The following is a 12,711-nucleotide window of genomic DNA, read 5'->3' as shown; positions in this document are numbered from 1 at the left end:
ATAATCAAGCTGTGACGTACATAGGCTGGAGTTACCATTTTCAAGTGATCTGTGGGTTTAATCAGATGGAGCATAGGCGAGTATTGAGAGGGGTGAAAGTTTGACACCACTGTGACTGTGCCCTTCGCCACAAGTATCACGGGTAAGCTTCGCAGAGCTTTTGGCATATTAACAATTAACATTAACAAATTCTAAGATTAGCACGCTTTTGTTCTGTGATGTCCTCTCTTCCTACAAAGTTCTGCATTATATGATTGGAAACTTCTTCTAATGCATTATTGAATACAGCCTTTTGAGTCGATAACAACAGCCTGGCTTAAAGTAGAATAAATCGCCCATAAATCTTATCAAACATATAGGACAGCGCCCTCAAACATATTTAAGTATTATCAACCAATTCTTGATTTCGAAATCCAACAATTTATGCAATTCCCATGGCTAGGTAGTCTCCTCTTGTCACATGGCTCTGGATTACAATATTCTGGTTTGTCACCAGTAATTAGGCAGTATTGTCCTGCTTATGTGTAGACTATAATAGTGATATAGCCTCGGTCAGAACCTGTAGGGGTAGATGATCGTTACTGGGATGTAGAATTCATTGACCACCTCTCATAACTTTTTTTGTACTCCTAAAAGCCTTGATTGTTAATGACAATTTGCTTGTCCTCCTACACTGTTTATTGCCTCCGCAACCTGCTATATGAAGACCTTAGCTGTTGGTATTTACTCTGATCTGGGCGTAGCAAAAACTTCATGTACCTCCATCAATGTTAGACTCGCTTAAATCTGTGGCTTGACGACTGAGCTGTATTTTATCAGGCATCGCCGAGCAGGTTCAATTTGTAGACTTATGGATAACGCAACGTCTGATATTTAGTATGTAACTCGTCAAACAACGTTTATTGTCAACTGAATAAAGTTTAGAACAATCCAAAAAAATTACACTCTTGAGGTCGTGAAAACTTCAAAAGAAGAACGTAATCAAACAGTGATAAAGTTGATGCACTGAAACTCATATGCAGCCTCTTTCTGGTACCGGTCTCAGATTGGTCATATTTATCGGTAATATTTAGCGTTCTTGCTGCATCCAGCAACAAAATCTACATAGCTTGGTTGATTGCCAACGTCACTGCTTCTGAAAGCTCTTAGAAGACGCAATATTTGTATTGTTATGTGGCAGACACAATAGCTGAACCCATAGTTCTTATTCAAGTCATCTAGAATTTGCATGCTACCAGGTTACTCCTCACCACAATAATAGAACCAGAATATGAATTACCCACTTGCGACCAATAGAGTCTGTCCAAGTCTTGTTTATCTTGCCTAATTGCACTCTTACATTACTATTTCTCAACTCCCGAATAAACTTGTAATTTCTTCATGTCGATATGCCAAACTAGGTGTAGCACGCACAAGCAGACTCAATTTCATTACAGCCAAATACCAGGGCTCTTGATATTGACATAGAACACTGGGAGGACCTTGCAAACGACAGATCCAACTGGAGATGTACACTGTCCAGGCAACTAAAATCAGGTGAAACCAGACTGATGAGCACAGCGGAAGAAAAGCGAATCTTGCGAAAAGAACTCTGTAACAGACCTGAGTCAGTTTACAGATGTGTCGTATGTGGCAGGGACTGTCATTCTCGTATAGGAATGTTTAGCCACAGTCGACGCTGTAGGGCTGATGTCAATTAGGATTTTACCATGGTCAATATTGACAGACCGAGGCTGAAACCCAACAGGCAAACCCGATTTATGGATACCCCCTTCGTAACTCTTAATGCCTCATGCACAAATGCCCTCTCAGTAGAACACTTCAATCACTGTGACAAGTCTTGTGTAAGTTTGAGCACTCTCTCCTCTTTCTCAGTATCGATAGTGTGAGAACTCCTGTTTTCTCCAGATGCAAAATTTGTACTTTTTAGACAGATTATCAGACATGTGACGCAATTCTGTTACTGGAAGGGGATTCCAATTTGGACAATCCATATACAGATTTATAGTTAAGCATGAACAAAATATGCATATAAATTGATAGCACCATAACACAGACTATTTTCAAACAAACACTACAAAATTTAGTATAACAATCTTTCAAGCTTACATGTATTTACAGACATCTCTAATTCCTAGCAAATAGCTAGCTCATCAAAGAATATTAAACCTGGAGTTAGGGGGCAATGTGCCACCCAGGTGGTTTTTATTGCTAGCTGAGGGTGCTAATTTCCCAAACTGAGGCCAAACTCAGATGGTTAGCGCATTGAGTTTATCCCCTGCTCAACATAGGATAATAGTAAGGTAAGTATATGACTGAAAAACGATATGTGTACCCAAACAAGTTTTCAAGTTGTGAGCAATTATATAAACACCACTTTACAAAGTGGTGTTTATTTAATTGCTCACAACTTGAGCAATTTTGAGCAGAATTGTTGACATGATATATATGCAATGGACAGCTCCTAATAGATGGCATGTCAACCATTAGTATATACGCTGCTTCCTATTTTAAATTCATGAAAATCTTTAAATTGAAATGACTGTTTAAGGTTTATTTTAAAAATCAATTCTTGTAAGTTGTTCAAAAATTCGATGAAAATGTCTGTAATTTGGATAATACATCATGTCCATAATTTTATATCATGTTTTGCACACTTTCCTGCTACATACAAACTGACATCCAGTGATCGTATGTCGTGTCAATATCTTGGTAATTTTTTATGCCATCATTGCCACCAGAAGCTGACAGAGAAACTGAAATCCAGTGATCGTATGAATGGTAGCGTCAATATCTTGGTTATCATTGCCACCAGAAACTGACAGAGAAACTGACATCCAGTGATCGTATGAACTGTAGCGTCAATATCTTGGTTATCATTGCCACCAGAAACTGACAGAGAAACTGACATCCAGTGATCGTATGTACGGTAGTGTCAATATCTTGGTTATCATTGCCACCAGAAACTGACAGAGAAACTGACATCCAGTGATCGTATGAACGGTAGTGTCATTATCTTGGTTATCATTGCCACCAGAAACTGACAGAGAAACTGACATCCAGTGATCGTATGAACGGTAGCGTCAATATCTTGGTTATCATTGCCACCAGAAACTGACAGAGAAACTGACATCCAGTGATAGTATGAGCGGTAGCGTCAATATCTTGGTTATCATTGCCACCAGAAACTGACAGAGAAACTGACATCCAGTGATCGTATGAACGGTAGCGTCAATATCTTGGTTATCATTGCCACCAGAAACTGACAGAGAAACTGACATCCAGTGATCGTATGAATGGTAGCGTCAATATCTTGGTTATCATTGCCACCAGAAACTGACAGAGAAACTGACATCCAGTGATCGTATGAACGGTAGCGTCAATATCTTGGTTATCATTGCCACCAGAAACTGACAGAGAAACTGACATCCAGTGATCGTATGAACGGTAGCGTCAATATCTTGGGTATCATTGCCACCAGAAACTGACAGAGAAACTGACATCCAGTGATCGTATGTAGTGCCAATATTTTGGTGGTATGTATAACATTTCGCCGGGCTGTAATATGCAATCCATATATGGTGTTGTGGCAAATAACGGGAATCGATGCAAATCAGGGTTTTCGGCATCAACCTACAAATAAAAATTAGATAACATAATTTTCAAATCTATAAATTATTTTAATTTCTGCATGAGAACTTGGAGGGTCCCAAATACCTAACACAACTCAACAGTCCAGTGTGCATTTCAGACTAATCTTGAAGTAAAACGCCTTGCATAAAATACTTATTAGTGCATAATTGGTCATCAAATAGTTTCCTGTATGCGACTGACTCCCTGAGATGGTGAAACCTCAAGCACAACCAAATCTACCGAACTGCTGAGTGGCGTTCAGTTCTTGGAAATAATATTCTGCTGCATATATCTTGCACCACAACTCTTACAATTATTATAATACACAAATTATTTCACATGCCAAGGACTTCAAACATAATTTTTCTAAAAATATAACTTTAATATTCTCTTGATATCTACTGGTAAAACACAACAGCTGTCTCAGCTCTTCGGTACACTCAATACTCACCTGGCTTGTGTTATCCAGTAGACGTCCTCCGTGAGGATACAGTCCTTCACTTACATTACTGGAGTAAAGTCTGATATATTTACAACCAACAACCTGACACAGACAATTGTGCTTTGGATCATGATGTAATGGAGATACGGTTCCCATTGGTCCAAACCATGCATTGATATCAATCTCATCTTCATCACCAAGGCAACAGTAGTCCGGGATACAAATGTCCTTCTTTAATTCGGGTATCTGAAAATGGAATATATATGTAGAGTGCCCTGTAATGTCAATGACAAAAAACTGTTTTTCTTTTTAACACTGCAATATAAGATACATTGTAGTACCCAGTATTGAATTGGATAAGGCTATTAGTTATAAGCCTGCGAACGTTTTAATCACATTCAACCAATTCTGCAACTAAAACGTTTGCATTAGCACTGACCTGATCAAACAGTTGGTGTTGAGCCAAATAGCCTATGGTGTCCTCATTGTAATTCTATTAAGAGGAAAGAACACACCTATATTAACATAGTGAAACTATGGTTACCCTACTATTGTAACATTGCATAAAAAAAAGTTGCTGGTCAAAAAAGAAGTTGCTGTTTTCTAAAAAAGGGGTGCAGAAATTTCGCAGGTTTAAACAATTCACCAACTGAGGGTGCTGTGCAGTGGCGAAATAAATGGTGTGCACGCTGACCAGTGTTAAAGCGGGGCAGTCGTAACCTGCGGATGCGTCAGATGGCCATAGCCTGTCATTGTTTACAAACAAGCTTCCACACATGAGCCTTTGCGTTTTAAGCATGTGTTGTTATCATCACTTGGACTCGTGCGCAGGTGACGACCCTCTCGCTTTAAACTTGTAATATTTCTATTCTGGTCATCCATTGGTTCTTACCTACAATACGTGTGCACTATGCAGTTTATTCAGATGTTATACGACAGAAAGTGATGGCCATAAACAATATGTATGTGCAGTTCTGATGACAATATCCATTCAAACTACCAAACTCAAAGTGTGTCTAATTCAAGATGCATATGAGTATGCTTACCTTGCGTTCGATGTAACGATCTATAAATTCTGATATCGTCATTAATTTTTGCGACCAACTCTCATCTGTGTAACGTGCACCAAGCTCCACGGGTACTGTACGAGAACCGGCAATCCGACGAATGTAATCTATACTACAAATAGAAAAACTTGTTGTAAAATTGATGGCCTATTTGATTATCTGCTTATTTGTGATTACGCAAAAAAATGAAATTCTTCATTTTGTATCAGCTACAAATTTGAAAAAGTAAATGACATTAATAAAACACACAGAAATTCAGCAGGTGAAGGTGCAGTGTTTTCCCTAGAAAGTAATGTTATGGCTGCAGCTAATTTGCATACTAATTAACATAATGAACAGCCATATTTTTTTTTAACTAAATCTGATAAACTGTATACAGTGACACATTAGGTAATTAAAATGGGATACATCAACAAAAATATATGCTATTTAATAAATATTCTATTAATTTGTTACAAGCATATAAAATTCATACAAAATATAATTACTATGAAATCATTAAGGTTTAAAGCACAAGAATTGGAATTACTCCAACCCATCCCCCGCCCCAACCAACACAATCCTTTGTTTTTAATCATTCATTTAACTGTTATTGGTAATCTGCATACTACGTGTCCATATGGCTGCCGTCACTATCCATCCTCGTCAATGTCTATTCCACATTTAAAATAAAAGTTATTTGTGCTTGCTGTATTCCTGTTTTAATGAAAACCAACTCTAAGACCAGAGAGACACATTTCTATACTGTAAAATATTTTATTTCGCTTGGAATTTATTTTCGCTATTTTCACTGAATGATTCAGTGAAAATAAAATCCAGTGAATATACCCTTTTTCCTATATTTTACATTCAACTTGTCAAATCAGTGATAATAAATTTCATACATATGATAACACCCAAAAAGTCTTTTCAGCGAAAATTAATTCCAGCTAAAATAAAGTAATTTACAGTATAGAAATGTGTCTCTCTGGTCTTAGAGTTAGTTTTCATTTACCAATAAACTTTGATGTGTCTAATCAGCAATGGTCAAAGATGGATGTTGTCATCTAATTTTTTTGACACTGCTTCTTCAACACCATATTTACTTCCGAAAACTAATTTAAAAGTGATGATATATTTATTGATACTGAATAACTTAAACTTAAATGCCAGGAATTCCAGCATAGTGTATTGCTGTATTTATTTGTTATCTGTTCAACTTACACATAGGCAACACAAACCAAACTTTACACTTCCTAAGTCAGCTAGCAAATGTCAATGACGCTTTTTTGTTTGGTTTAATGTTCTAATTAAAAATAATAAATGATGTGAGGATATGAGGAGAATACCGCAAAGTATGCACAAAGACGGTACAGTGATCGTATTGACTGATGCAGAGCTATACTACAGTCATTCAAATTTTATGTATCTCCTTCCTGCTTGTAGTAATAAATGAGCAATTATAGCTCAAATTAGCAACAACAAACGTTTTGTACTGTGCAAAGATTTGGTTTAGTGACGGTATTGTATATACATGTATTTCATGTGCTATAGTGCTTCTTCATCCAAAATAGACAAAGGGAAGTATTCAAATAGAACATCAGTAACCTGGATTTTGTCAATGTTGGTGATGGCGTAGTTTAAGAAAGAATTTATGTTTGAATGAGTGCTGATATGTTCTGGAATGAGTGCCAATATGGCATTTTACGGAATGACAAATTCATTGTTTTCAGTGCTGAGGATGCATCATAATATAAAGATCAGTTAAGATTGTAGTAAACTATGACAGAGTAGCAGTCCTGATACTCTAAAATGAGAATTTTTAAAAGCCATGAAAATTATTTTTATGAAAAACATTTACAGTATCTCGGATGACCCTTAAAGAAGTAATTTCCATTGGTGCAGAGAAGCTCATTTAGGTAATACCTAATGCGTCTTATCCTCAATCATGACTTATTCACGCCAAATATAGATCACAGCAAATATATTCAAAATGCTAACTAATTGTCAGAAGACACATTTTGAATATCACATGTTTTATTGTCGCTACAGTTTGGAGCCAAATGTTTAAATTGTAAAACGTATTTAAGTTACAGGGAATTTGTCATGATGGGTCAAAGGACACACAGACAGATGTAACTGTATTGGTGGTATTCATCTGCTATGGCATTTTGATTGGTCAAGTTGTTTTTAATTTGAAATTTAGAAAATGTTTGTAAATATTTCTTAAAAAAAAACATTCATGGCTTTACCCAACAATGTAGAGACTTATTTTAAAAATTTATTCAATATACAACTCATCTTTTATTATGCCAGTCAGCTAAATTTCTTGGCAGTTAAGCTTTCTTGTCATAATGTTTGTTATGAGATATCATATGCAACATTATTAAATGGTAAGTAAATTATTTCACTGAATAAAATATATTTAGTTACCAAGAACCTTTTTTGGTTTCTCACCTCCATTTCCTTGTACTGCTTGCTGGCCAATGTTCCATGGCACCTTGAATAATAACAGGCACTCCTTTGGTCATGTACTCCCTAAACGTTTCTAATGAAGGATTGACACATCTGTTGACAGCATTGTCTTTGTTGATCGTTGGAATGTTACAAAGTTTGGGTTTCTTCCCTGGATGTGGTTGTAGCTGTAGATGAAATGAATGCAATTACTATCTCAAGCAAGGCTTAAATCACAGTCCCTCTCTTGAAACGGTCATTGTATTAGGTGTGAATTGGCCTCCTTCCCTGGCAAAGGCGCATTGCGGGGTTGGGCAAAGCATTGTCACGTGATCAGTACGCAGCCGGCCACTACTTTTACATGGTCAGTGTTATGTGTTTTTTAACAACTTAGTTGTTTATTCCATAATTCGTGCTTTTTTACATAATTTTATAATCAGGATATCTGTATAAGGTCATATTTTAGCGAGCGAGTAGTTCTCCAATTCATCTGTTTTACCAGCAGCGACACATTTTCGCAACAAATTTTCATACTTTTACCCAGATTTTTGTCGTTTTTGATTTTGGGGTGATTGAAATGAACTCTATTTTATTTACCATACTTCTCGGCGCGAAACCAATATTTGTCTTCGATTTTGACATTTTATGATCGAAACATATCAATAAAAATTGGTGGGCTGATTTGTTATTTGTCACACCGCATTTTATTAATGTTAAATTGAGCGACTTTTATGGATGCTTTTTAGATCGTAAATGCAAATGACGACGTTTTGAAATGACAATGTACTCAATTCTGTGCTAAAACAATCATTTATATACAAACATTGAAGCATTGTTATATACTTTTGTATAGAATAAAGTCATTAGTTGTATAGTTGACTTGAACTGTTATGAACCCCCAGGAATCAGAAATATCACAGGTTTTTCGATCGATCACGTTAACATGAACGACGCCATTTTGTTTAGCGATGTCAGCATGTTGGCACGTGAAGCTTTTTTCCTATTAAAACTAGAAGATGAATATAATTCCCGATATTAATCTTTACATTGTAGGAACTGGATGTTTATGAGTTGGTAGGCTGGTTTTGATGCGCATCACCTTAAAAAAACTCAAATTTCATAGTGATAATTTTGTTTACATGTTTGTTTACGTTGTGGTTGCCCGGATTTGAAGTCAAAGTGAAGTCATACAATGAGGTATCGCTTTGCATGACGGTAAATTTTCCGATTTTAATGAATATTTTGACGGTAACGTAATCCGTCTGACTTCCTGACTCCCTCGGCCCGGGTGTGAACGGTTTGTTTACCCGCACTGCGGTTCGAGACAAAAGAACGATAGTCGTTTCCAGACCGGGGATAGAGGGACTGTAGAGGGACTGTGCTTAAATATAATTCAAAACAAGAACCTGATGTATTAGATTATTTTACACTTTTAACTCATAAACGCCATCATGTTTTCCCACCAAAGCATCAATAATTCTTGAAAATAACAACGATGATGAAGTCTGTCACAAAGTGGCATATCCGAGCTGATGCTTTTGAGAGCACTATAAGATAAGATAATTCTTTATTACAACCTTATAGAATGAATTACATATCTATTTTGGTTTATAAAGTGTAATAAAGGTGTTAAAATAAACATATCAAGTTAGATATCTAAAATCTACTACAATACAGTTACATGTAATAATGTAAAAAAAATATTAATGACCCATTAGGGGGTTTTCTCTAATGGTATTTGCTGTTTTTATAAAAAAAGTTTTTATCACAAAGTGACACAAAGACACAGTCAAAGTAGTGATGAATTTCAAAATATCATTCCTCTCTGCCTTTCACCGTGTTTCACATACTGTCTAACATTCTAAAGTTATGTTATCAATTATATCAAAAGTAGAGGCCAACTATGTAATTCATATTTTATTGGTACATGATTTTTCTTAGCTTGTACATTTTTCAACAGAAAGATCCATTTAACACCTTATTTTCACCTCATAATTGTTATTTTTGTTTACATTGCCAAAGTAGTATTTTGTTTTCTGCATCCTTGTACATGTATGCACAGGTTTTGAAAATTATTAAATTAGAAAAACTCATTATGTTTTCTTGATAAAAATGCAACTATGGAAAAACTTGCAATTATATATGTAATGCAAACTTGAACAAAAACGATAATCAATGTTATTGTCAGCATGTGAAATACTACGGGTAGTACATTACTAGCTAACTATTTGTTGTAACTATAGTACTGATAATATACACGCATCACAAGTTTCAATGTATGATGAAATAAAAATGAGCTTGAAGGGCGATAGTCAACACACCACGCACGCGCTCAGGTCAAACCTCATACTTGTGATTTCCATTAGAAGAGCGCATTGGATTGTGGGAATATCAATGTTTATCAACACAAATGTCGCACATGCGCAGCGCGCTGACTACCGCCTTTTAAATATGTCATTAGAGATTAGTTTAGGTAGACATGTATTATCCTTATACAAAGTCTCAAATTGAGAAACATGTTTCAAAAACTCATATTCAGCTGTATTAAAGTCAGAAAAAAAATTGATATCCATATCGTCTAAAAATTCTGATATTACATATTTACAGTTTGTAAATACTGATCATCAGCTTTCATTCAAATTCAAATATTTAATAATGACTAGCTAGAAAGCTCCACATTGTCCACGCCCATAATGCACACACAAGCCTCGTTGGACACAAAGTGACAGGGCTAAAGTCACGAAAAATGCAACGTGAAAACTAAGAATTGAGTAGTCATCATTTCGTTGAATTCAGTCACATGATGGGAACTGTAGGAAAACATGATACACAATGCACACTATTATGAAATATTACACATAAAATAATCAGTGATTATAGCCCCTCAAGATGGTGAAGTTTTTGACAATTCGCCCAGGCCCCTCGGTAAGTTGTTGTCTTGGACAGTGAACCTTGAGGTTTGCTTAAAGCAGGGGAGTCGTCATCTGCGCATGCGTCAGATGGCCATAGCGTGTCATTGTTTACAAACAAATGTCTACCCATGAGCCTTTGCGTTTTAGCATGTGTTGTTATCATCGCTTGGGACTCAATTCCCGTGTGTGCGCAGGTGACCACCCTTTTGCTTTAACCAAACTGGATTTCAATAAATGGCACCCTCTAGAGACCTGAACCTAACACTGCAGCCATCTTTTCTTGTTTGCAAGTGATTTAATGTACGATGTTGGTATATAGCACATATGCTGTGCTTTCACTGTCCACACATTGATACTAGCTTTTACATATTGGCATTAACAACACAGGAAATGTTTACTAGTCTCAGAAATCAGAGAAAAAAAAAATGCCGCTATAATATCAAGAATTTATGTTTATAAGGGGCTGTCAAATCAGCACATTTACCTCATCAATTTTTTTATCCTTTTCGTCTTTTTCTTTTTCCTTTCCATCACATTGCAGTTGATGAATTATTGTTGCTAAGCGACTGAGGATATTATCCAAGATGGGTGCCCCCATCAGTAACCCCATGTCGCATGTTCTGATCGCTACCTACATGAGATACAACACAGGCAGCTGGTTATGGCTTGACTATCAAGGGTGAAGATTTTTTTTTTTCTTCCTGAGAGCATTTCTTATCATTATTTTTTTTCCTCTTAAGTTGGGAGTTGAATTCATTTTTCTTTGATTTCGGCCCACATTTTTACCCTTTTAATAGTACCCCTACCTCTAACCCTCAACCCAAACCCCCGCCGATTCAATTGCATATGCGCCCTCTAATTAATTACAGCAATATTTAAGAGGGAGCGCTGGAGGGTAGGGGTAGAGTTACGGTTGTCATGGACGGTATCTAGTACGTCCATGCGGTTATATAGTGGTGAGGGTACAAAAGAAACTCTTTCCGAAGGATTTTTGCAAAAGACAATTTCATGTGGGTGAAGAAAAAAATCATGACTATAACTATAAAAGACATATATTAGAAGAATTCAATTTTTTTTTACCTCATACTTGACGCGCGTTGGCTTAAGCGTGTCACTCTTCTGTGCACAAGTGGTTTCATTTTCAAACGGTTCTCCGGCCAGAACTGCCATGCACTTCAAAAGTGAAGCGTACGAGTACAGATGACGCCACTTAATATCCACATCTTTCCAGTGACCTGTGTTTAATTTCTCCCATGTATATGAGATAATATCCTCCGCGTACTGCAAGCAACTGCTAACGTTTCCCGAGAAAATCAAATCAATGCATTCATGGAGTTGACACGAAACGGCAGTTCGAATTTTAAGATCAAGTTTCAAGTTTTCTAATTGTAACTCAGTTTTGGAATTCGGAACGATGCTTCTAATGGTCGATGGCAAACTGTCCATGCTCTTTCTACGCAATAAATTTTCCAGTGACCAATATTTAATAAATATATATATATATATATATACAAAATACGGATGTAAACAAATTACTACACCTCTCTTCTTGTGCGAGCAGACATCTTGTTTTTCTAAAATGTGAGGGCGCTGTTCTACCCACACGCCCTTTCAATCATCATTACAGGTATTATACTAGTATCACATTAAAGGCGTCGTTTGACAGCAAGATCCCACCACGTTTTGCATCGAATATTGACAAAAGCTTGAGTGGTATAGTTTTTAGAATTAAAAACACCCATTTTTTTCAGCCAGTTTTCTCAAAAACCATATTTTGTACTGAGTAAACAAATCTTGATAAATTCGTCACCATTATTCAATAGGGCAAATGCCGTCAAACAATCTAAAGACACAGAAAATAATTTATAACTGATCGTGACCTTAGGTAGGTGTACTAAACTTTATAATCAAATAATTTTCACTTTTCTTGCTTCCCAAACAATGAACGAATGAATTTTAATGTTATCTAACGATGTTAGAAACCAGTCCTCATGTGTGATATAATCCATTCCTTACTCAAGATGTACATGGTATGGCTTATTGATATCTGCTGGAAACTTATTCACCAGGACAGTATACAGACTGAACCAAATCTATAAAAGTATGTGTAAATGCCTAGAAAACTGTGTGATGTACCATATGTATTACTCAACAGTGCTGCATAGATTTTATGGCAACAAGTGAAGTAACTCAACTAGACATTGGGCGAGAACTCATCAGTAAT

General features: G+C 36.3%; 1 protein-coding gene across 1 annotated transcript; it reads right to left on the bottom strand.

Annotated features, from left to right (window-relative positions):
- Positions 1 to 2,036: 2,036 nt before the first annotated feature.
- On the bottom strand, positions 2,037 to 12,036 carry LOC100372959 (bifunctional peptidase and arginyl-hydroxylase JMJD5-like). The gene is made up of 7 exons (XM_006813197.3): positions 11,568 to 12,036; positions 10,972 to 11,118; positions 7,579 to 7,763; positions 5,122 to 5,254; positions 4,515 to 4,568; positions 4,085 to 4,321; positions 2,037 to 3,633 (listed from the first exon to the last, which is right to left on the bottom strand). Exons 1-7 carry the CDS (start codon positions 11,931 to 11,933, stop codon positions 3,469 to 3,471), a joined length of 1,287 nt encoding a protein of 428 aa, XP_006813260.2. The 5' UTR covers positions 11,934 to 12,036; the 3' UTR covers positions 2,037 to 3,468.
- Positions 12,037 to 12,711: the final 675 nt, after the last annotated feature.

The sequence above is a fragment of the Saccoglossus kowalevskii genome, chromosome 17 (genome assembly GCF_978046115.1).
Source record: "Saccoglossus kowalevskii chromosome 17, keSacKowa6.1, whole genome shotgun sequence".
Lineage (NCBI taxonomy): Eukaryota > Metazoa > Hemichordata > Enteropneusta > Harrimaniidae > Saccoglossus > Saccoglossus kowalevskii.
Note: the sequence above shows the minus strand (reverse complement) of the source record. Positions and strands in the feature narration are given on the sequence as shown.